The following is a 26,827-nucleotide window of genomic DNA, read 5'->3' on the forward strand; positions in this document are numbered from 1 at the left end:
ATGGAAAGACATCGGTGCAGTCAAACAGCAGCGAGACCATTCATCTGCTCCGAGTGTGGGAAGCGATCCACTCGTTCATCCTACTTACTGAAACACCAGCGAGTTCACAGTGAGGAGAGACCTTTTAAATGTCCAGACTGCGGGAAGTGCTCCAAAAGCTCCTGGGAACTGATGTCCCATCAACGTGTTCACACTGCCGAGAGACCGTTCAGGTGCTCTCACTGTGGGACTGGGTTCAGGTGATCAGCTAATCTTATTTCACACCAGCGAATTCACACTGGGGAGAGGCCTTTCACCTGCTCTGTGTGTGGGAAGGAATTTACTCAGTCATCCAACCTCCTGAAACACCAGCAAGTTCACACTGGGGAGAGACCGTTCACCTGCTTTGAGTGTGGGAAAGGATTCACTCAGTCAAATTCGACTGGAAGGTCCCCGCTTTTATAGTATGGTATAAACAAAGGACTTATCTTGGTTGCTACATTCTTTCTCGAGTTAGTCATGGCCATCTGGTGTTTGCAAACATTAGACAGATTATACGATATTAACCCATGAATATCACTCAGAGACCGTGGCAATCCGCAGATTCACACACGGTTCATTCACTGAAACCAGGGACTCTCCTTGTTCTAACGATGACATTCTCTGTCTGCCCGGTTATTTCTTGAAGTCAGTCAGCCCTTGAATTGTTTGTACATTGTTTCATCATGTCCCACCCAGCTGGCCACCAGTGCACAGGCATTGGAGGAGGACGGTTTGGTCCACGTTGTTAGAGGCTGCAGACAGGCCGAGAAGGACAATGAGGGAGTTTTCCTTTGTCACATTCACATCAGGTGTCATTGGTGACTTTGGGAAGAGCTATTTTGATCCCGTGACAGGGACAGAGATCTTATTGGAGGGATTTAAACATGGAGTTCTGGGAAATGTGGACATGGATTTGGGAGGTGATCAGGACTTTGGAAAGCGAAAGGAGGTTGGAGCTGGAGTGGGAGTTTAATCGGATAGTGGGGTCAAGTGTTGGTTTTATTGAGGACAGGTGATGATGGCAGATTTGCAGGAGAGATGGGCAGTACCAGGAGAGAGAGAACCGTTAACAATATCAGCTAACATGGAGAAGTTGGATGGTCAGCGGTTTAGTGAGAATAGGGTCAAGGAAGCAGAAGGTGGATCTCATGGACAAGATGAACACTGAGAGGGCATGAGGGGCGATGGGAGAGAAACTGGAGAAAGATGTGCATTCAGGGCTCAGAAAAGGGGGGATTTGAGAGACAGTTTGTCCCGGTGGGTTAGTGGAAGGGAGGGAAGCAGCAGAGGCAGCTGATTGGATTGTCTCAATCTTAGTGACAAAGAAGCTCCATGAGCTCCTCACACTTGTTGTAGGAGATGAGGATGGAGGAGACAGGAGAGAAGGAGAGCCCTTCAAAAGGAACTAACTTGTGTTCAAGATATTAAAAGATTTAACACAGTGTGTTCAACACAAGGCTGATTCATTTGACTTTTATCCAGAACGTTAATCCTATACTGGGCTGGAGTTTATTAACATCAGCAGAAACAGACCCCTGTGAACATAGTTCAACCCTGGATGTGATTAACAGCAAAATCCAATCATTGTAGTTACTGGTGAACTCGCTGGTGATTCTGCAGGTGGGATGACTGAGTGAATCTCTTCCCACACTTGGAGCAGGTGAATGGCCTCTCTCCAGTGTGAACTCGCTGGTGTGTCAGCAGGTGGGATGACCGAATGAATCCCTTCCCACATTCAAAGCAGGTGAACGGCCTCTCCCCAGTGTGAACTCGCTGGTGTACAGTGAATTCCGCTGATAGCATGAACCCAGCCCCACAGTGAGAGCACCTGAATGGTCTCTTGTCAGTGTGAACACGTTGATGGGACATCAGTTCCCCAGAACTTTTATAGCATATCCCACAGCCTGGGCATTTATAAGGTCTCTCCCCAGTGTGAACTCTCTCATGTCTCAGCACATGGAACAATTGAGTGAATCCCTTCCCACACAAGGAGCAGGTAAATGGCCTCTCTCTAATGTGAACTCACTGGTGTACAGAGAGTTGAGATAATTCCCTGAACCCAGTCCCACAGTGAGTGCACCTGAATGGTCTCTCATCCGTGTGAACACGTTGATGGGACATCAGGTTCCCGGAACTTTTGTAGCACTTCCCGCAGTCTGGGCATTTATAAGGTCTCTCGTCAGTGTGAAGTCGCTGGTGTGTCAGCAGTTGAGATAACAGAGTGAACCCTTTCCCACAGTCCCCACATTCCCACGATTTCTTGCCACTGTGAATGGTTCTTTTTCCTTCCATGTTCAAAATCTGAAGATATTCAGATGACGATAAATTGGGCAATTTTGTCAGATCTTGAGGTGATGTTTGAGTTCCTTGACTGCAAGTTCTTCCCCTCTAATCCCCTGTGAAATTAATTTAAAACAGAAAAAAGCGAGTGAGAGAGAACCCACAAAAACACAAAGGCAGGTTGTGAAATTGAGCTGAATGAATCTGTGTATTTGTGGGGCCGGCACGAGGAAGAAGTGACCATGAAAACTGCTGGTTTGTCATAAAAACCCAACTGGTTCACTGATGACACTGGACTCTGGCCTCTATGCGAAGAGAGCGAAACACAGAGAGAAAGAGAGAGAAAGAGAAAGAGAGACAAAGCCAGAGAGAGAAAGAGAAAGAGAGACAAAGCCAGAGAGAGAGCGAGAAAGAGAGATCGAAGCAGCAGGCTGGAAATGAGAGGGATTTTATTTGCCTAAAACGCAACCAGAGCTTTGACGAAACCTCCACCTTTCGCAGGGGTGGGGAACCCACGGCCCGTGGGCTGGATTTGGCCCGTTGCTCAATTTTATCCGGCCCGCAGCAAGAGTTCTAAAATTAAAATTTGCTCCGATGTTTTGTGTAGAGTCTGAACACAGCACCAGATCTCTCTATTGCCAAAATGACTTTGTTTTCTTGCTGTCTCAGTCTCTATTTTTAGTGAGATCTGTACAAACGCATCATGACAGCACGGCTGCTCGTTTGTCTCTGTAACTGACCACGATGCTGTGGGAAAACAATGAAGTCGCGGGTGAACTTTCAGACAGTGTTCGACTTCTGGGTTGGGAAACTCGCTGTCCAATTTAGACAAAAGGATGGCACCAGGTACGCTGAGAAACATTATGTTTGGCTGTGGTTGCTGTTCTGTGGGAAGAGCTCCAAATCAGCAGATGACAAATTGACAATGCAGTTCTATGTACTAAAGCTCCAGCCACAATGTTCATTTTTATGTGTGTGTGGCCCACAACTGATTTTGTCTATGTGTGAATGGCCCGTGATGAGAAAAAGGATCCTCACCCCGACCTGGAAGGACAAGGGTAGCAGGTGTATGTGAACACTATCACCTCCAAGTTCCCCTCCAAGTCACACACCCTCCTGACTTGTCTGACATCCAGCACTGGATGAGCAGAAATTTCCTCCATTTAAATATTGGGAAGACTGAAGCCATTATCTCAGCCCCCGCTCCAAACTCAATCCCGAGCCAACGATTCCATCCCTCTCCCTGGCAACCAGACAGTTCACAACCATGGTGAAATATTTCACCCCAAGATGAGCTTCCACCCACATATCCACATCATCACCAAGACCGCCTGTTTCCACCTCAGTAATAAAAACAGAAAATGTTGGAAATACTCAGCAGGTCAGGCAGCATCTGTGGAGAGAACGAGAGTTAATGTTTCAGGTTGTGATGAATCTTCCTCAGAACTGGGGAAAGATAGAAATGTAATAGGTTTTGAGTCAATGAAAGGGGGATTGTGAGGGAAGAACAAAAGGGAAGGTCTGTGATCGGGTGGATCCACCTCAGTACATCGCCCGGCTTTGCCTCTGCCTCAGCTCAACCATTTCGGAAACTCTCATCCATTCCGTTGTTCCCTCTAGACATGACGATGCTGACACTTTCCTATCCGGCCTCCCACATTCAACCTCCATAAACCTGAAATCATCCAAAACTTCACTCACTGTATCACAGAGTCACAGAATTGTATGAGCAGTGAAGATGACCATTTGGCCCTTCCTGTTTGTACCAGCTCTGCAAATGAGCAATTCACTGAGTGCCATTCCCCCACTTTCCCCCTGTAACCCTGCACATTCTTCCTCTTCAGGCATCATCCAATTTCCACTTGAATACCTCAAGTGAAGCTGCCTTCACCACACTCTCAGATAGCACATCTTAACCACTCGCTGTGTGAAAAAGCTTCTCCTCATGTCTACGTTGATTCAGTTTTCTTAAATCTGTGCCCTCTCCTTCTCGATCCTTCTACCAATGGGAACAGTTTCTCCCTCTCTACCCTGTCCAGACCCGTCAGATTTGAAGATGTATTCAAAATCATAAGTAAGTCTCACTCGCAATGTCTCTTCCCCCCACCCCCAACCCCCACCTCCCAACCCCAACCCCCACCACCACTCTGCTCATTGACCTATACAGGCTGCCAGTAAAGCAACACCTCAATTTTAAAATTCTCATCCTTGTTTTCAAATCCCTCAACAGTTTCTCCCTCTGTTTTTTCCAGTCCCTGTGATGATTGAAATCATTTCCCACAGAAAGAACAGACAAACCTTATTCCATCCACATTCAAATGCTGATGATAGTCAGTTCCTGATGAACAGAGTGAATCTTTCAGTTCTTGATGTGATTCTTGAATTGAGTTTCCTGTCTGCTAATCCGCACCTTCTCATACCCTGTGATAGAAATTTAGAATAGCCATCACTGTCAGTCCAGGATAGAAATTGAGAAGAGACAAACATTTCTCTTGGTTTGAATTTGCTGTGTGTAAATCGTTCCCTTCTAACCCCCTGTAAAAGGAGTTTCCAAACTCCATCCCTGTCAGCCCAGGATAGAAATTCACAACATCCTCTCCTCCTGCTCTCTGGAACAGAATGAGCGCGCATGCGCCCTGCTTCACAATCCCCCCCCCTATAAATGCGGAAATGTGAGGGGCGGAAGAGGCCCCGCAGCTGCCGCCGAATTCGCAACAAACGTGGGACCTGTACATTCCTACTGTGGGTTTGGGGCCTCCACTGGGTGTTCATGAACCCGCCGCCTCCATTACCTTCCTCCAGTCGGTTATTTCTCACAAGATGCGGAGCCGAGATGATCACAAACCCTGCACTATCCGCTGCGCATGCGCCATTCAAAGCAAACCAGGGCGCATGCGTAGACTTTTCCTGTAGTACGGATAGGGCACATTCTGTGTCGCTCCGAATGCTGGGTAATATTCCCGCCATGGAATAATGTTTTGTGATTTGATTGCGATGGAGCCATAGGGGCAGATATAAAATGATTAAATCCTTTGATTTATAAACCAAAGTGTACACGCCCTGCACCATAGTTCTGTCCTGAATGTAATTACCAGCAGAACAAACCACTACCGTTAGATGTGAACTCACTGGAATCTCAGCAGATCGGTTGAACATTTGATTTTTTTTCCCATACATGGAACATTTAAACAGCGTCTTGCCATTAAGAATGTGCTGATTATGGATGAAACGCTTTCAACTTTTAAAGATGGATTTTTTAACATTGTTAAAGGACAATAATGAACCAAATAGGCTTTTCTGGCAATGCTAGTCGCCATTGCTGACACTGACTGTCAATTACAAGCTTTGATTGATTCGTTGAATTTAAATTCCACCAGCTGTGATCCTGATTCCCAATCAGAAAATTCTGGAAATACTCAGTGGTCAGGCCGAGACTGTGGAAGAGAAACATTTAGCGGCTCAGGTCACTGAACTTCCAACTAAATTGGAAAATAAGTTAGAGAGACAATAGATTTTAGGAAAGAACACAAACAGGGAATGGGAGAGGGGGAAAGAACAGAAGAAAAGGCTTGTGATTGGGTGAATACAGGAGAGATTAAATAACAGAAGGGATAAGGACACAAGGCAAAAGCTGTGGTAATGGAACGAGTAAATAAACAAAAGGTGGGAGAGCCATTCTGTACCTGTCATCTATTTCTGCTCTGATTTGAAATGTGTTGCTTCTCTGTTGACCCATATGACTTCTGACCCACACTGAAAACTCTCAATCCTTCCCCACAATTACAGAGATTTTATTGAGCAAATACACACAAATCATGCAGGAAAAGTCTCAATTTTTAAACATCGAAATACCGAAACATAGAAATATTTACAACCCAGAAGGTGGTCGTTTGATCCATCGTGTCCATGTTGACAGAAAAAGAACAATCTGAAGAAGGGTCATTCTGACTCGAAACATTAACTCTGTTTCTCCCTCCACAGAGCTTTTACAGCATTTTCTGTTTTTATTTCAGATTTCCTGGATCCACAATATTTTGATTTTATATTATTATTATTATTTATGATATAAAGGAACAATCCAGTTCAATCTCACGTTCTAGCTCTTGGTCTGAAGCTGTGTAGGTTACATCAGCTCAAATCATTTTCCAAGTTTTCTTTTCTTTAATCCAGTGGGGGGGTTGCCAACAGCTCAGTCAGTGAGCTCGAGACCCCACACATCTGAGTGAAATAAATTGCTCGACAACTCCCCACTAATCCGTCCATTAATTTTGTTAAGTTGAATTGTTGGTTTTACTGTGACTCTGTTAGTAACACTTTCTCCTCTATGTTGGAAGGTTCTGACGTCAAATCCCAATACTCAGACTTGAGCACAACAATCAGTTAACCATCCAGCAGAGTACTGAGGGAATCCTGCACTGGCGGAGGTGTTTCCTTGGGATTTTAAACTGAGGTCCCCTCTGGCCGCTCAACTGAATTTAAAATACCCCATGTCACTATTTCACAAAGAGTTCCGTGTCCTGTCTAATATTTATCCCTCAATCAACATCTCAAGAACAGATTCTCTGCTCATTATGATGTTGCTGTCTGTGGGAGTTTGCTGCATTTCCTGCTTTACAACAGTGAATCCACTTCCAAAATATCTCATTGGCTGAAAAGCATTTTGGGATTCCAGTGGTGTGGGAAGGTGCTATTTAAATGTGAGGATTTCTTTCTTTCTAAATCTATGTCCCTGCTATTGATGTCTCTGCTCACGGAAATAGCTCCTTCTTATCCACTCTATCACCGCCCCTCATAATTTTTTCCACCTCAAATAAATCTCCCTTCAGCCTCCTCTGCTCCAAAAAAGTCAAACCCATACTATCCAACGTTTCCTCACAGCTCGTTTTGATGTGAATAAGGTTCAGGAGGAGTTCCCGAATACTCTCCCACAATCTTATGCATTAGATCATTCTCATGGTGCTCATTTTCAGATTGAGAACAGTCAGCTTTTCAGCCAAGTGAAGGAATTTTACAGTGAAAAGATTTAGAAAGTTTGTGTGACTTTTATTTGTGACTCACTCACTCGGTGTTCTGTCAATTCTGCTCGGAAGTTTAGTGACCGGGATATAATTTACCTGCATTATCCTGAGCCTGTGCTCAGTGTATTGTGAGGTTTAGCCCGGGTTGGAGTATCTTGTGTCCCAGGGATGCGCAGTAACCCGCTGATTGAAGCTGCTGAGCCGCTTTCTGCTGGCAGCGGGTGATTGGAGAGTGCGGGGCCGGAATATTGCTGCTTTTCTGCTTTTCCCTGTCTCACTCACTGTGGAGCTGAGGAAGAGGGAAGAATTGATGGGTTTGTCTGAATACAATAACTTCAGAGATTTCTAATGGCTTAGAGGTAGGTACATGGTAATTCTAATTGTTTTCTCATTATATTTGAAATGAATGCGTTAAATAAAACTGTTTGTGCGGGAACTCACTGGATAACAGTCGAGCTGGGAACATTTGGGAGATATTTTCTTGCAGCCCATGAACCCATTAACAATCGGAATTGTGTGAAAATGAATGCTGACGGAGAGAAATCAATGAAAGCTCCCCCCCCCACCGGATGGTCTCAACTCACCAACCTTTCAGTTAACACTCAACGTGCTAAGCAATTGCACCACAGAGACTGATGGAAGTACACTTCTGCAAGATGTTCTAATCCAGGGGGTCAGCGAGTTAAACGTTCAGATTTAGTTGTGTCAATTGTTCTCTGTACAATAATGATTGTTCAAACTGTCTGTCTGAAGTCACTGCCCCGCTCAACATCTCCTGTACCACCCACATTTTCACTCTAGGGTCACACCAAGTCGGAGGCATTACAATGGGGTCTCACTGGGAAAAGGTTTGTGAAGTGGCGCTGTATTAATAGACTCAGCATCATTATATTTAACAAAAAACTGTTTTCTTTGACTTTTGACCACAACATTAACCCCAATATCTATCTGGAATTTATAAACATCAGAAGAAACAGACCCCAATGAACATGGTTCAGTCCTGGATGTGATTAGCTGCAAAATTCAATCACTGTTCTTACTCGTGAACTCGCTGGTGTTTCAAGAGGCTCGATGACTGAATGAATCGCTTCCCACATTCAGAGCAGGGGAATGGTCTCTCTCCACTGTGAATGCCCTGATGTACAGTGAGTTTAGATGCTTGCCTGAACCCAGTCCCACAGTGAGAGCACCCAAATGGTGCTCACTTGCGTTTGAACTCACTTGCGTGTCACCAAGGTGGATACCTGAGTGAATCCATTCCCACACTCAGAACAGGTGATTGGCCTCTCCCCAGTGTGAATGTGCCAACATGTTTCGAGCCTGGAAAGGGAACTAAATCCCTTCCTACCATCTCCACTTTACCACAGTTTCTCCCTGGTGCACGTGTTTCAACAGGTCAGACGATTGGCTGAAGCCTCGTCCACACACACAACACTCATGTGATTTCTCCCCACTGTGAACGGGGCATTTTCCTTCCATGTTCAAAATCCGATGATATTCAGGTCACGATAATTTGGGCGATTCCTTCAGATCCTGATGTGATGTTTGGTTTCAGTTTCCTGACTGCAAATCCTCCCCTTCTAACACCCTGTGAGATTGATTTAAAACAGAAAAAGGGAGTGAGAGAGAACCCACAAAAACACAAAGGCAGGTTGTGAAACTGAGCTGAATGAATCTGGGAATTTGTGGGGCCGGCACTAGGAAAAAGTGACCATGAAAACTGCCGGATTGTCATAAAAACCCAACTGGTTCACTGATGTCCTTCAGGGAAGGGAACCTGCCACCCAGTCTGGGCCTACATAAGACTGGTCTATGTGGGAAGAGAGAAAGAGAGAAAGAAAGAGAGAGGCGGAGGAGGGGGCATGGGAAATGGACTGTGCATATCTGTAACTCAACCAGCACGTTGACAGAATCAACCCAACTCACAGCCCACAGCACCCAGAATACAAGGGCAGCTGGTGCATGAGAAAACCATCACCTGCAGGACACACACCAGCGAGTTCACACTGGGGAGAGGCCATTCACCTGCTCCGCATGTGAGAAGGGATTTAACTGATCATCCAAACTACGAGAAACCAATGAGTTCACAACTGACTGCAGGGGTTGGATTCTGCTGTTTTTGCTGCTGTTAATCACAACCAGGACTGAACCATCTTCATTCTGACAGTTGGGCTTTGTTTCTGATGGTGTTAATAATCCCTGTAACTGGGCTGGAGTTTAATATTCTGACAATCAGTTTGCTTCACTTTGGAACCTTCATTGTTCAAATTAAGTATCTGTCTTCGGGCCGTTCTCATGGTTTTGAAAGATGAAACCAAACTGATTTATTTGTACTTCTTGCAGTTTAGTTACTGTATTCACTGCTCACGATGTGATCTGCTCTACATTGGGAAGACCAAACACAGATTGGGTGATCTTTGTGGAACAACCTCCGTTCAGTCTGTCAGCTTGACCCTGAGCTTCCGGTCACTTGTCATTTTAATTCTCCGCCCCACTCCCACTCTGACCTCTCTGTCCTTGGCCTCCTGCACTGTTCCAATGAAGCTCAATGGGAGCTCAGGGAATAGCAGCTCATCTTTCGATTCGGCTCTTTACAACCTTCCACACTCAACATCGAGTTCAGCAGTTTCTGCACCAACAGAGAGTTGTCAGGCTCTGGAACATTCTACCTGGAAAGGTGCTGGAACCTGATTCTATCAGGAATTTTAAAAGGGAGTTGACAGGGATTTGGGATTGAGGAACTTACAGGGTTACAAACAGAAAGTGGGTGTGTGGGGCTAAACATGACTGCTCTTTCAAAGAGACAGCACAAGCACAAAGGGCTGAATGGCCTCCTTCTGTGCTCTAAGTTTCTTTGATTCCAGGAGTTGGCCATTTAGCCCATCGAGCCTGTCTCACCATGCAATCAGGTCATGGCTGATCTGTAACCCTTTGTCTCATGTGCCTTAATTTACACCTTGGGTTAGCAAAGATCTATCAAAGTCAGATTGAAACTGAACATTGATCAAGCATAAACTGCCAATTCAGGAAGAGAATTCCAAACTTCTCCCAACTTTACCTGAAGAAGATTTTCCTAATCTCACTCCTGAAAGGTCTGGCTCTAATTTTTGGACTATGTTCCTCAGTTCTGGATTCCCCAATCAATGGAAATTGTTCCCCTCTATCTACCACACCATGTCCAATTAATATCATGAACACTTTGAAAAAATCCTCCTCAATCTTCTAAATTCCAGGGAAGACAACCCTCAAGGTGAGATGATGAATACTGGCAGAAGGAATAGGGAGAGGCAACAGATCCTTAATGGTACAGTCCCAAAGAGAGTGCAGGGACAGGAGGAACTGGGGGTTGATGTGCACAGACGTTTGGGGGTTACAGGGCAAATTGAGAGAGCAGTTATCAAAATATATGGGATCTTGGGCTTCATCCACAAATATGTGTACAAAATCAGGAAAATAAGATGACCCTTTATAAAGCTCTGGTTAGGTCACAACAAAAGTATTGCATCCAGTTCTGGTCTCCACACTTTGGGAAAGGGGTGAGGGTCCTTGAGAGGATACGGAGGAGATTTACCAGAATGGTTCCAGTAAAAAGGGAATTCGGTTACAAAGTGAGATTGGAGAAGCTGAAGTTGTTCTTCTTGGAGTTGCAGAGTTGAGGGGAAATTTGATAGAAGTGGACAAGATTGTGACAGGTTTAGACAAGGTGGACAAAGAAAAAATTGTTTTCATTAGGTGATGGTACAAAGATTAGGGGGACACAGATTGAAAGTTATGGCCAATAGATACAGGGCAAATGCATGGTGGAACTTTTTACACAGCAAGTGGTAATAACCCGGAACTCCCTGCCTATGAGGGGGGGAAGGAAGCAGAGATGATCAATGATTTAAAACGGAGATTGGATCGGCATTTGAGGGAAATAAACTTGCAGGGCTTTGGGGATACAGCAGGGGAATGTGACAGACTGGATTGCTCTACAGAAAGTCAGCATAAACCCAATGGGCTGTATGGCCTCTTCCTGTGCTGTAATTACAGTGGTTGAGATGCGATCTAAGCAGTATTTTGAATATATTCGTGCTTTTCCAGTCACACTGATACCTGAAATCTTTTCCCACAAACAGAACAGGCAAACGTTTTTCCTTCCACGGTCAAAGTCCGATAATATTCAGGTCCTGATGAATCGAGTGACTGTTAGATCTTGATGTGACGTTTGGTTTGAGTTTCCTCGTTTGTAAATCCTACCTATTTAGTATACTGTAAAATGGAGATTATAAAAAAATTCATCACTGTCAGTCCAGTAGAGAAACTGAGAAGAGACAAACATTTCTCTTGGTTTGAGTTTGCTGTGTGTAAATCCTCCCCTTCTAACCCCCGGAAAAGGAGTTTCCAAGCACTCGGTGAAAACTCGGCTCTGGGAGTTTCTAATCCGGCTTTGGAGTCCTACACTGGGGATCCTCCCAGTCCACCCTCCGGCTCCATTCCTCTCCTGCATTCGGCCCTTTCTTACCCGCTGGACTTTCAACCCAACCGTCTTCATCCTGGACAAGATCCTGGTACTGCGCATGCTTCGCCTCAGCTGGGCCCCGCCCCTTATTCACTCCAATTGGTCGGAGGACCAGCCGATCTCGCTCGGCCTTCCTCTTCCGAAACAAAAACAGAATTACCTGGAAAAACTCAGCAGGTCTGGCAGCATCGGCAGAGAAGAAAAGAGTTGACTTTTCGAGTTCTCATGACCCTTCAACAGAACTGAGTAAAATTAGGAGAGGGATGAAATATAAGCTGGTTTAAGGTGTGGGGGTGGGGTGGGGGGAGAGAAGTAGGGGGTGGGGGGAGAGAAGTAGGGGGTGGGGGGAGAGAAGTAGGGGGTGGGGGGAGAGAAGTAGGGGGGGAGAGAAGTGGGGGGGAGAGAAGTAGGGGGGTGGGGGGAGAGAAGTAGGGGGGTTGGGGGAGAGAAGTAGGGGGGTGGGGGGAGAGAAGTAGGGGGGTGGGGGGAGAGAAGTAGAGGGGTGGGGGGAGAGAAGTAGAGGGGTGGGGGGAGAGAAGTAGAGGGGTGGGGGGGAGAAGTAGGGGGGTGGGGGGAAAGAAGTAGGGGGGTGGGGGGAGAGAAGTGGAGGGGGAGAGAAGTAGGGGAGGGGGAGAGAAGTAGGGGTTCGGGGGGAGAGAAGTAGGGGTGGGGGTGGGAGAGAAGTGGGGGGGTGGTGGTGTGGTTGTAGGGACAAGCAAGCAGTGATAGAAGCAGATAATCAAAAGATGTCACAGACAAACGAACAAAGAGGTGTTGAAGGTGGTGATATTATCTAAGAAAATGTGCTAATTGAGAATGGATGGCAGGACACACAAGGTACAGTTCTAGTGGGGGTGGGGTGAAATAAGACTAACAGGGCATAAAAGGTATAAATTTAAAAATAATGGAAATAGGTGGGAAAAGAAAAATCTATATAAATTATTGGTAAAAACAAAAGGGAGGGGGAAGAAACGGAAAGGGGGATGGAGGAGGGAGTTCAAGATCTACAGTTGTTGAATTCAATATTCAGTCCGGAAGGCTGTAAAGTGCCTAGTCAGAAGATGAGGTGCTGTTCCTCCAGTTTGTGTTGAGCTTCACTGGAACAATGCAGCAAGCCAAGGACAGACATGTGGGCAAGAGAGCAGGGTGGAGTGTTAAAATGGCAAGCGACAGGGAGGTTTGGGTCATTCTTGCGGACAGACTGCAGGTGTTCTGCAAAGCGGTCGCCCAGTTTGCGTTTGGTCTCCAGTGTAGAGGAGACCGCATTGGGAGCAACGAATGCAGTAGACTAAGTTAGGGGAAATGCAAGTGAAATGCTGCGTCACTTGAAAGGAGTGTTTGGGCCCTTGGACGGTGAGGAGAGAGGAAGTGAAGGGGCAGGTGTTGCATCTTCTGCGTGGGCATGGGGAGGTGCCGAATGTGGGGGTTGAGGAGTATGGGGTGATGGAGGAGTGGACCAGGGTGTCCCGGAGGGAACGATCCCTACGGAATGCCGCCAGGGGGCGTGAAGGGAAGATGTGTTTGGTGGTGACATCATGCTGGAGTTGGCGGAAATGGCGGAGGATGAGCAGCTGCCGTCAATCATTATGAGCTGGCGCATGCGTAGTACATGGAGCTAAACGGTTAGAGAGCTCGAGCGAGCGGATTTAAAATGCGAGTTTTGGAAAGACCGAGTGTGGATCCAGAGCCGGAAATAAACCCGTGAACATGGGTAGGGCCGGCGGGTTGGTGGGGAAGCTTCCTCAACTCACGGTGTCCGCCCCAATCCCTCAATAAGAGCCATTGCTCCCGCGTTTCACGAAGCGAGACGACAGCTTAGGCCTTTTTCCGGAATTAAATCCTAGGTAACGACCGCCATCTTGGTGCGGGGCAAAGAGCGTCAAAGCGCATGTGCGACCAATATCTTTGTGAGGGGCAATGTCTAACGGAGCGCATGCGTGGGCGCCATCTTTACAGAGGCTGCAGGCCCGGATGAATGATCCGCGGGAAGGACAATAAATCAGAGATAGAGTTTGGTGTGAAATCAATGGGTTGTTGTAAAACAGGAGATCAGGGTAACAGTCAGAAACAACAACAACTTCTATTAACATCATAAATCATCCCAGTGAGCTTCACAGGGAAATTATAAAACAAAGTGTGACATCTAGACACAGAAGGAGATATCAGGGCAGGTGACCAGAAAACTTGGGCAAGGAGTTTTAAGGAGAGTCTTAAATAACTGCTTGGTTGTACAGAACTTGAGTATTACTGAAAAAAGAGACAAGCTGTCAAAGATTTTCGACTTGCACTCAGGACAGATGCAAGAATCCCAAATTTCAAAGGGAGCAACAATATTTCTGCATGAAAGAAGGGTGCTGATTGGTTGGCCAGTCAGTTCTGATTGTTCATTGCCATGGAGAATACAGCAGGGAGCTATTGTCGCCCGTGCTTTTGTTTAATTCAACAAAAGACCCTATACATGGACTTGTTGGTTCTGCCTGCAGAGGACAGGTCCCTGTGTATTAATATATGAAGCTCCCCGCTAGTGTAAGTGAGACACATTACGAACCCAACTGATAACTTTGAAATTTGGTGTTCTTGCATCTGTCCTGATGAGCACAAGATAGAAAATTTTGACGGAGTGTCTCTTTTTATTAATACTCAAATGTCTTGAAGGAGGAAAGTGTGGTAGACAGAGGGAGAGGTGAAAGGAGAGAATTTCAGAGCTTGGGGATGAGAGAACTGAAGGCATGGTGGAGCCAAGGCCAGAATTAGAGCAGTGCCGATATCCCAGAGGGTTGTGGGGTTGGAGGAGATTACAGAGCTAGTGAGGAATGAGGCCTTGGCGGTATTTGAAAAGAAGAATGAAAATTTTAAAACCAAGTTGCTACTTGACCGGGTGTCAAGGCAGGTCAGGAAGCAGATGGGTGTTAGAGGAAATGGCCTCACTGTGAGTGAAGACACAGGCAGCAGATATTTGGATGGCTTCAACTTTACAGAGGGTAAAATGTGGGAGACCAACCAGGAGTGTGTTGGAATAGTCGAGTCTGGAGGTAACAACAGCAGGGATGAGTGTTTCAGCAGCAGATTCACTGAGACAGAGTGAGCTCGGGTGATAATACAGGGGTAGAAACAGGCAATCTTAGTGATGGCACAGATATGAGGTCAGAAACTCATCTCGAGATCAAGTGTAACACCGAGGTTGTAAACAGAGTTGTTTAATCTCAGACTGTTCCCAGGGAGAGGGATGGAGTTGGTATCTGGGAAATGGAGATTGGAGCAGGGACTGAAAACAGTGTCTTCAGTCTTCTCAGTGTTTAATTGGGGTTAATTAGTCATCAGGAAGAGAAGCAGGAACTGGGATGAACAATGGAACTGATCTCAGGTTTAACTTAGAGACGGAGACAAAGGAGAGAAACCCTGGGAGATTTGGAGAAACCACCTTCATGATCACGCATTAAATCTCCACACAGTAAGTTTTGGACACAAGGTTAACGTCTGCTCTTCTGTATGGTCGGTCAGGGGGTTTCAGATTAATGTTTTGTCACGAGTAATCACTGAAGTGAATGGTCAAACATGTTATTTCCAGTTGTAGAAATTTGTTTAAAAAATACAGAAAGAATTGTCCAAAACTGTTTGGTTTCAGCACAGGGAGGAGGGAGAGTGTGTGGGACGGGGATTTGCAGATTTGGGGGGAGACAGGAAAAAAATGGTCCATAGAAACTAGAATTGTCTGTTCTGAATTTCTATCCTGTACTGACAGTGATGACTTTTGTAAACTCCTTTTACAGGGTATTGGAAGGGGAGGACTTGAAGATGGGAAACTCAAACCAAACATCACATCAAGATCTGACAGAGTCACTTGATTCATCAGGACCTGAATATCACCGGCCTTTGAATGTGTAAGGAGAAATGTTTGTCTGTTCTGCCTGTGGGAAAAGATTTCAAACATCAGTGTGACTGGAAAAGCACCGAGACACACACACACCCGAGTGGGTGTTCCAGTGAACTGACTTCTCAGTTACACAGCCTGAAATAACATTGCACCGTTCACAGCGGGGAGAGACTGTACACGTGTTCTCTGTGTGGGTGAGGCTTCAACTGATCATCCAACCTGGAGAGACACAGAGACACTTGCACCATGGAGAAACCGTGGAAATGTGGGAACTGTAGGAAAGGATTCAATTGTCCTTCCCATCGACACAGTCACACTGGGGAGAGGCTGTTCACTTGCCCCGAGTGTGGGAAGGGATTCACTCAGTTATCCAGCCTACTGCAACACCAGCCAGTTCACACTGGAAAGAGGCCATTCACCTGTCCGGAATGTGGGAAAGGATTCACTCAATCATCCCAACTTCTAACACACCAGCGGTTACACACTGGAGAGAGACCATTCACCTGTTCTGAGTGTGGGAAGCGATTCACACAGTTAACCAGCCTACTGAGACACCAGCCAGTTCACACAGGAAAGAGACCGTTCACCTGCCCTGTATGTGGGAAAGGATTCACTGGGTCCTCTGACCTGCTGAAGCTGTATTTCCTGTGGAAAGAGATTCAGGTCTTCATCCAACCTGTTGAGACACCAGCGACTTCACACTGGAGAGAGGCCGTTCACCTGCTCCTTGTGTGGGAAGAACTTCACTTAGTTATCCAACCTTCTGACACATCAGAGGGTTCACTCTGGAGAGAGACAGTTCATCTGCACAATATGTGGGAAGGAATTCACTGGGTCCTCTGACCTACAGAAACATCACCAAATTCACATAAGGAGAGGCCGTTCAGCTGTACCTCCTGTGGAAAGAGATTCAGGGCTTCATTGAACCTCAATGCACACCAGCGAATTCACACTGGGGAGAGGCCATTCACCTGTTCCGAGTGTGGGAAGGGATTCTCTCATTTACCCACCCTGTTGAGACATGAGCGAGTTCACACTGGAGAGAGACCATTTATCTGCTCCAAGTGTGGGAAGGGATTCACCCAGTTATCCCACCTGCCGATACACCAGCGAGTTCACATGGGAGAGACACCATTTATCTGCTCCAAGTGTGGGAAGGGATTCACCCAGTTATCCCACCTGCTGATACACCAGCGAGTTCACATGGGAGAGAGACCATTCACCTGCTCCAAGTGTGGGAAGGGATTCACTTAGTTATCCAACCTCCAGTCACACCAGCGAGTTCACAAGCGACTGCAGGGGTTGGATTCTGCTGTTATGGTTGCTGTTAATCACATCCAGGACTGAACCATGCTCATTCTGACAGTTGGGGTTTGTTTCTGCTGATGTTAATAATCCCTGTAACTGGGCTGGAGTTTAATATTCTGGATCTATATCTGATTGTGTTCTCGGGGCTGCAGTGTCCCTTTAAGAACCGCGGTCTCTGATCTTACCCCATAATTCAGGAACTCTCATCAGAAATTAGTTTACAACAAGATTCTGAACTTTTACTTCAATCCTAAATTGATCTTTGGTACGAGCTCTACAATTCAGTGCCTGAGAGGTTCCACTGATTAACATCTCCAATTAGAAAGTGCTGATTAATCCTTGCTGACAATTCTTACTGACTTGCACATTACTCACAGTGACACCTCCATTATCCACCAGGAAGAAGGGGAATGGGAATTGGTGGAGAATCGAGAATTCCCAAATGTTACCCCTCCCGCCGGATACAGAAATCCCCTCGGCATGGGAATGGAGACAAGTTCAATCCAAGTAATGGACTGTAAGAAATCACTGTCTAATAACCCTATAAAATGTTCAGAAGTGTATGGAATATTAGAAGAATGGATCAGTCTCTCTGTTATGAAGAAAGCTTCCATAGCAGCTTGCTGGCTGACAAACACAGAACAAGCCTGTTATCTCTGCCAAGGACATGTCTCTAGCATCGGCCCTGAAAGGATTGGATCTCATGACCCATACATAAACCAACTGTCTGTGGAAAGGTTAAAACAGGCTCTTGAGAGCACAGAGATATTGACGTGATCCACACTGGCTTCAGCCCAACAGCCACACTCTGGCTCACACCAGTTAACCGTTCACAGGAGACTGTCACCACCAGCTACAGAGACCAGCACTCACTCTGTGTCATCCGTCCATTTGTTCTCTGGGACTGGTAAACTGTTCTCACCTGTCACGGGTGGTGTGTTTTCCTGTCTATTTAGCTTACACATCATATTTAAACTTTTGCTTCTCAGTGAACTACTTTCAAATCACTTATGAGCTCGACCCTGTTTTTTGGTAATCTGTGACTCCCGAACCTAAATCTTACCAGCCAGAATGAAGAGGGCACTTCTGGTCACCATATTATAGAAAAAGATATTGAGTCACTGGATAGGGCCCAGATGAGATTTATAATGATGATACCAGAAATGTGCAGGTAAACATATCAGGAAAGGATTGACAGACTTGGTCGCTTATCTCTTGAGAAAGTAAGGCTGAGGCTAATCGAGGTCTTTAAAATGATGAGAGATTTTGATCGAGTGGATACAGAGAGAACATTTCCTCTTGTGGGGAAGAGCATAATTAGAGACCATCAATATCAGATAGTCACCAAGAAATCCAATAAGGAATTCAGGAGAAAATTCTTCACCCAAAGAGTGGTGAGAAAGTGGAACTCGCTACTGGGAGTGGTTAAAGTGAATGGTATCGTGTTTGTTTAGTTAAAAGGCACAGTGCATGGAATTGTTTTTTTTTTGGCAAAGGACAGGACCACGTGTGTAGCTTCTAACACGTGTAACTGAGCCACACTGAGAGTCTGACTGATAATCTTAAATTCTTTGTTGATGTAATTCTTAGCACAATCAGGATTGTTTAATAAGTGTTGTCCAATCATGAAATCACATCCGATATTACTTATGGAGAAGCTCGGCAAGCACAAGAGAGAGCCGAGAATAGATGGTTACAATGATAGATTGAGATTAGGAAAGATGGGAGGAGGCTCTAGTGGAGCATAAACACAAGCATGGATTGGCTGGGCTTGTCATGTATCCTATATAATTACATTCCTGAAGGCTCTGGTTCTAACTTTTAGATTGTACCACCTATTCCTCGACTGCCTAACCAGTGGAAATAATTTCTATTTACCCACAGTTCCCCTTAATATTCTCAATTCTCCTGTTACTGTCACTGTTAATCACATCCTGAACTGAACCATGTTCATTCTGACAGTTGGGGTTTATTTCTACAGATGTTAATAATCCCTGTAACTGGGCTGGAGTTTAATATCTTGATGTCTGTTAAATAAATCAGCTTTGTTTCAAGCACACAGTATGTCGAGTCCTTGATTTCTCCAGGATAAGAGGAGACTAATTGATGTCCTGTTACTGACTGCTCCATTTTTGGATCTTTTCTCCTTTCAGTTCTCAGATCTCTGGTTACCCTCATGGACAACTCCCAGCTCCCCTCACCTCCCAGAGAGCCTCTTGGGATCCAGGGAAGTCTCGGTATTAAAAACAGAAAATGCTGGAAATAACCAATACTTTTCCAAGTGCAAATTGATTTTGTCCTGGATTATTGGCTCCAGCCTTTCCCCACCACTGATGTGAAGCTGATTGTACTGGAATTGCTGTGTTTTTGAACAGGGGTGTAACATTTACAATCTGTCAGTCCTTTGACACCACTACAGTATAAGGAGGATTGGAAGATTGTGACCAGAGCCTCCACAAGTTCCCTGTGAAGGATGCTGTCTCTGACAGTGCAGCAGTCCCTCAGTGTCACCCTGGAGTGTCAGCCTAGATAATGTGCTCAGGTTTATTAATATTTCCTCCTGTTATTGATGTGAGTCATTAAGAAACAATGGACTCTTATGATGTCATCCAGTCCCAGTGCGATGATGTCATCCAGTCCCAGTGTGATGATGTCATGAAGACTATTCAATACCAGCGGAGCCTTAGTGGTGAAAACAGTTTTGTTCGAGATGGCAGCAAGTCCATTACTGATAGATCAGCAAATGGAATTAATGGGAAAGAAAGTGAGGCAGCTCATGAACATCAGGAATAGTGTTGTGAATTATGAAGGTGAACAACGTGTACAGTATACATGCCCCGTCTCCCGACGCATTGCCCCTGTCTTCCGACACGGTGTCCCCCAATCTTTAAATCCTTCCAGTTTGGTTGATAGATCACCGACCTGAAACATTCACTCGGTTTCCCTCTCTACAGAAGCTGTTTGAACTGCTGAGTGTTTCCAACATTTTCTGTTTTGAGGTCGGATTTCCAGCATCTGCAGTATCTTGTTTCAGGGTCACAGTAGATCAGTTTTCTCTGAATTATCGTTCCCTGGTTAAAGGTGAAGAAGGAGTTTTTAAAGAATGAGACAATAACTGTCACCCTGTTCGACATGAAACTAAACTCACTGTTAATGCCTCCTCAGTAACAATTGTAAACACAAAGCTTCCAGCCGGGATTGAACCGGGGACTTTCTCATGTTAAATAAACGTGATAATCAGTGAATTAGGGAAATGAGTGTGAATCCCCCCCAGACAAAGGGGATCTGACATAGAAAATAGGAGCAGGAGTAGGCCATTCGGCCCTTCGAGCCTGCTCCACCAATCATTATGATCATGGCTGATCATCCAACTCAACAGCTTGCTCCTGCTTTTTCCCCATATCCTTTGATCCCTTTTGTCCCAAGAGCTACATCTAACTCCTTGAAAACATACAATGTTTTGGCCTCAACTACTTTCTGTGGTAACGAATTCCACAGGCTCACCACCCTCTGGATGAAGAAATTTCTCCTCATCTCAGTCCTAAATGGTCTACCCTGTATCCTCAGACTGGTGACCCCTGGTTCTGGACTCCCCCACCATTGGGAACATCCTTCCTGCATCTACCCTGCATAGTCCTGTTAGAATTTTTAAGGTTTCTATGAGATCCCCCCTCATTCTTCTGAACTCCAGCGAATATAATCCTAATCAACTCAACCTCTCCTCATATGTCAGTCCCACCATCCCAGGAATCAGTCTGGTAAACCTTCGCTGAACTCCCTCTATAGAAAGTACATCCTTCCTCAGATAAGGAGACCAAAACTGCGCACAATATTCCAAGTGTGGTCTCACCAAGAGATAATTGCAGCAAGACACCCCTGCTCCTGTACTCGAATCCTCTCACTATGAAGGCCAACATACCATTTGCCTTCTTTACCACCTGCTGCGCCTGCATGCTTACCTTCAGCAGTTGGTGTACAAGGACACCCAGGTCTCGTTGCACATTCCCCTCTCTCAATTTATAGCCATTCAGATAATAATCTGCCTTCCTGTTTTTGCTACCAAAGTGGAGAACCTCACACTTATCCACATTATACTGCATCTGCCATGCATTTGCCCACTCACTCAGCTTGTCTAAATCACACTGAAGCATCTCTGCTCCCTCCTCACCGCTCACCTTCCCACCCAGCTTTGTGTCATCTGCAAATTTGGAGATTTTACATTTAGTTCCCTCATCTAAATCATTAATATATCTTGTGAATAACTGGGGTCCCAGCACCGATCCCTGTGGTACCCCACTAGTCACTGCCTGCCATTCAGAAAAAGACCCGTTTATTCCTACTCTTTGTTTCCTGTCTGCCAACCAGTTTTCTATCCATCTCAGTACACTACCTCCAATCCCACGTGCTTTAATTTTACACGGCAATCTCTTAGGTGGGACTTTGTTGAAAGCCTTCTGAAAGTCCAAATAAACCACATCCACTGGCTCCCCCTCCTCAGCTCTACTCATTGCATCCTCGAAAAATTCCAGTAGATTTGTCAAGCATGATTTCCCTTTCAGAAATCCATGCTGACTCTGTCTGATTCTGCCACTGCTTTCCACGTGCTCAGCTATTAAATCTTTTATAATGGACCCTAGAATTTTCCCCACTACCGACGTCAGTCTGACTGGTCTATAATTCCCTGTTTTCTCTCTGTCTCCCTTTTTAAATCCATCTCTAGCTCTAATTCCCAAACAGAAAATGCTGCCAAGAATCAGCAAGTCAGGCTGAGTCTGTGCCGCTCTCACCATTTGAAACCGTCACAATGCCCGGCTGATTGACGGCAGCTCCAGACCAATAGGAAGAGGGGGCGGAAACGGAGGACCGAGCGGGAGCGGCTGGTCCTCTAACCAATCGGAGTGAATGAGGGGCGGGACCGGGCTGGGAGTGAAGCATGCGCAGTGTGAGTAATGGCGATGGAGAGACGCTTCTCGGACCCGTAATCGGTAAGGAAGTAAATAGTTGGGCGGAGGGAGCGGTCGATTGGGCGCGTGGGCGAAGCGGATTGGCCAACTTGTTGTGCAATCAGAAAACCCCAAAATTGAACTTTGCGGTCGCCCGCTTGCACGGAACGGGGGCCACAACCCCCATAAATCCGGCCCAGTTATCGGCCACCATCTTTATTGGGAGCAATGTGCAGCAGGGCGCATGCGGGGCCGCCATCTTTGTAAGGGGCAAGGTTTTGAATGAGTGGGAGGAGCCTGCTTCCCATTGTTCAGAATGGAGAAAATTTGTCCATCAAGTTGCAATACCCTTTGAGTCCCAATGTCTTATTGATGAGGCAGAGCGGCGACAGAGAAAGAAAGAAAAGGAAGCAAATCCTGCTTCCCGAATTCTGCTACCTCGTGGCACGTCCTGCCCCCTATGTCCAAAGATCTCTGGGTCTTTTCAGTCCTATGAAGACCCAGGGCAGAAACCTGCGTCCCTGAGGAGACATCATCCTGTCTTTGTGTTTCTGTGGGTTCTCTCTCACTCCCTTTTTCCTGTTTTAAATCAATTTCACAGGGGATTAGAAGGGGAGCATTTGCAGTCGGAAAACTCAAACCAAACATCACAACAGGATCTGATAGAATCGCCCAATTTAACGAGTTCTGAATATCATCGGTTTATGGACATGGAAGGAAAAAGCACCGTTCACAGTGGGGAGAAACCGTACACATGTTCTGTGTGTGGACGAGGCTTCAGCCGATCATCAGACCCATCAAAACATAAATGCAGTCAAAATGGGGAGAAGCCATGGAAATGTGCAGATTGTAGGAAGGGATTCACTGATACAGTTCAGCTGGAAACTCAGCGGGACAGTCACACCAGAGAGAGGCTGTTCACCTGCTCAGATTGTGGGAAGAAATTTGTTAATTCATCCAACCTGCTTACACACCAACGAGTTCACACTGGGGAGAGACCGTTCACCTGCCCTGAGTGTGGGAAGGGATTCATTAATTCATCCAATCTGCTGAGGCACCAGAGAGTTCACACGAGTGAGAGACTGTTCACTTGCTCCAAGTGTGGGAAAGGATTCACTCAGTCATCCAGCCTGGTGATACACCAGCGGGTTCACACTGCGGAAAAGCCATTCACTTGCTCCGAGTGTGGGAGGGGATTCACTGACTCATCCAACCTGCTGGCACACCAGCGTGTTCACACTGATGAGAGACCATTCAGGTGTTCTCACAGTGGGACTGGGTTCAGGCGAGCATCTGAACTCACCATACACCAGCACACTCACACTGGGGAGAGGCCATTCACCTGTACGGAGTGTGGGAAGGGATTCACTGATTCATCCACCCTGCTGAGGCACCAGCGAATTCACACTGGGGAGAGACCGTTCACCTGTACAGAGTGTGGGAAGGAATTCACTCAGTTATCCAGCCTGCTGAGACATGAACAAACTCACACTGAGGGGAGGCCATTCAGCTGCTCTGAGTGTGGGAAAGGATTCGCCCATTCGAACAACCTGGTGAGACACCAGCGAGTTCACACTGGGGAGAAGTTGTTCACCTGCTCTGAGTGTGGGAAGAGATTTACTCAGTCATCCCACCTACAGACACATCAACGAATTCACACTGATGAGAGACCGTTTAAATGCCTAGACTGTGGGAAGTGCTTTAAAAGTTCCGGGGAACTGATGTCCCATCAACTTGTTCATACTGATGAGAGACCATTCAGGTGCTCTCACTGCGGGGCTGGGTTCAGGCGATCATCTCAACCCATTTTACACCAGCGAACTCACACTGGAGAGAGGCCATTCACCTGCTCTGAGTGTGGGAAGGGATTCATTCAGTCATCCCACCTCCAGACACACAAGCACACTCACACAGGGGAGAGGCATTTCACCTGCACCACGTGTGGGAAGGGATTCACTCAGTCATCCCACCTGCTGACACACCAGCGAGTTCACACTGGGGAGAGGCCATTCACCTGCTGCAAGTGTGGGAAGGGATTTACTCAGTCTGCTAACCTGCTGAAACACCAGCGAGTTCACAAATAACTGCAGTGATTGGATTTTGCTGTTAATCACAACCAGACTAAGCCATGTTCATTTGGGCCTGTTTCTGCTGATGTTAATAAACTCCAGCCCTGTCATCGTGGTTCTCACTCTGAATAAAAATTAAATTATTCAGTTTTGTGTTAAACACACTGTTTTGAGTCTCTTTATTATCTCAAACACACGTTAATTCCTTTGAAGGGCTCTCCCTCTCCTTCATATCTGCCATCATCGCTCTCTCCTCAATAAAACCAACCCTTGACCCCAATGTCCTTGCAAACTATCTCTCCATTTCTTTCCACCCTTCCCTTTCCCAAACCCTTGTCACCTTCCAAATCCATGCCCATCATTCTTGGAACTCCATGTTTCAATCCGTGCAATAAGATTCCTGCCCCTGTCACAGTATCGAAACAGTTCTTCTCAAAGTCACAGATTACATCTGATGTGACAAAGGTAAACTCTCCCTCACAGTCCTTCTCGGCCTGTCCGCAGTCTTTGACACTATTGACCAAACCATCCTCCTCCAATGCCTCTCCACTGGTGCCCTGCTGGGTGGGACTGCAAGCTCCTGATTCTTTTCTTATCGATCTCATTGTAACCAGAGAATCACCTACAGGAGCTGTGATTACCTGAGTTACATTTTCACAGACTGACTCACCCGGTAAGTGATCAGATGTCACTGAACTTTGATATAAAAGTGTTCCATTTTCACTCTCACAGTGACCGTATCTTACAGACCAAGCCCTTCTTTCCAGAGTAGCCCTTCTGGATAAGATCAACAGAGTAGAGTGAAGACGTTCCAATCCACAACCCAAACTCATAGAGGTAAAAAATGTTTGCTAATTCATGTTAAAAAATAGAGCAAAGCAGAACAATTTTGTGTTAATGTATGACAGACTTTACTGAAACAGATTAATTACTGAACATTGGCCAACAGCTCCATTCTTGCAGGATGCAGATGGTAGGAGTTGGATATTAATCATTCTTATTTTGCAATTCCTATGTTAGCAGAAAATCACTAATTTATACAGACTTGCTCACTCAGTCAGTGATCAGAACTCACTGGACTGTGACAAGCTGTGTTTACCTGAGTTACATTTATACAGGCTCACTCGCTCAGTAAGCGATCAGGTCTCATCGAACTATAACACAATCATATTCTAATCACTCTCACAAAGACTGTATCTTGCAGGCCAAGTTATTCTACCTACATCAGCTCTTCTGCACAAGATTGACAGAGAAGACTATGTTATTGACCACACAACAAGATCACAGTGCTACAAACATTTGGAACTTCTTGTTAGAATGTAAACTGGGAGAACAATGGTCTATTGGTCTCTTACAGACATAGAGATAGAGATTGACTGTTAGGATTAACCAACAATTTTTACCACATCACACAATTGGTATGACGCAGAAGGAGGCCATTTGGTCCATTGTGTTTGCACTGGCTCTCCCAAAGAGCAACTCACCTAGTCCCATTCTCCCACCTTACCCTTTACGTCCTCCCGTTTCTGATAACAGTCTAATTCCTTCCTGAATGCTTCAGTTGAACCTGCCTCTGCCACACTCTCAACCTGTGCATTCCAAAATTTAATTGCAATGCTGCATAAGATATATCGCTTTTGCTTCTTTGAATAACTTCTTTAAATCTGTGCCCTCTCGTTCTTGATCCTTTCACGAGTCAGAACAGTTTCTTCCTATAGACTCTGTCCAGACGCCTCATGATTCTGAATGCCTCCATCAACTCTCCTCTGAGCATCTTTTCTCTCATGACACCATGCTAACCTTTCCAATCTATCTTCATAACTCAAGTTTCTCAACCCTGGAACCATTCACGTAAACCTCTTCTATACCCTCTCCAATGCCTTCACACCCTTCCTAAAGTTCAGTGCCGAGAACTGTAAGCAATAATCCAGCTGAGCTCTACCAAGTGTCTTATACAAGCTCAGCATAACCTCCTTGCTCTTGTACTCTGTGCCCCTATTCATAAAATCCAGGATACTGTATCATTTATTAACCATTCTCTCAACCTGCCCTGCCACAATGACTTAGGCACATATACACACAGGTCCCTCAGCTTCTGCACCCCCCTTTAGAGTTGTACCCCCTAATTTATACTGTCTTTTCCTGCCAAAACTTATCGTCTCACATTTCTCTGGATTGAACTTCAGCTTCCACCTCTCCGCCCATTCCACCAACTTGTCTATGAACTTTTGAAGTTCTACAATATCCTCCTCACAGTTTGTGATGCTTCTGAGTTTTGTATTATTCACAGATTTTGAAATGTTGCCTTTACACCAAGATCTAGGTCATTAATTTATGGCAGGAAAAGCAATGGTCCCATAACCATACCGCTGTGGAACTCCATTACAAACCTTCCTCCAGTGCAAAAAATATCCACTAACTGCTACTCTCTGTTTCCTGTTGTGCAGCCAATTCCGTATCCATGTTTCTACTGTCCCTTTTGTAACCTGAACTTTAACTTTTCTCACAAATCTTTTGTGCAGTACTTAAACAAACGCCTTTTGGAAGTCCATGTACACCATAGTGACAGCATTGCCCACATGAACCTTCTCTGTTACCTCATCAAGAAACTCCATCAAATTAGTTAAACATGATTTTCCTTTAAGAAATCCATGCTGGCTTTCCATAATCAACCTGCATTTGTCCATGTGATGATTAACTTTGTCCAGAATTATTGTTTCTAGGAGTTAACCTGATTGGTCTGTAGTCGCTGGGCATATCTTTACGCCCTTTTTTGATCAAGAGTGTAAAGTTTGCAATCTTTAGTCCTTGGG

General features: G+C 45.7%; 1 protein-coding gene and 1 pseudogene across 1 annotated transcript in view; both read left to right on the forward strand.

Annotated features, from left to right (window-relative positions):
- LOC144673218 (uncharacterized) overlaps nt 1–444 on the forward strand; it is a 73,006-nt gene extending 72,562 nt beyond the window's left edge. Inside the window, 1 exon segment of the mRNA XM_078535163.1 lies at nt 21–444. Coding sequence (XP_078391289.1) covers nt 21–444 — 424 coding nt within the window.
- LOC144673219 (uncharacterized) lies at nt 1–24,053 on the forward strand (annotated as a pseudogene).
- Nucleotides 24,054–26,827: the final 2,774 nt, after the last annotated feature.

This window comes from Cetorhinus maximus, unplaced genomic scaffold, assembly GCF_964194155.1.
Source record: "Cetorhinus maximus unplaced genomic scaffold, sCetMax3.hap1.1 HAP1_SCAFFOLD_316, whole genome shotgun sequence".
In the NCBI taxonomy this organism is placed as follows: Eukaryota; Metazoa; Chordata; class Chondrichthyes; order Lamniformes; family Cetorhinidae; genus Cetorhinus; species Cetorhinus maximus.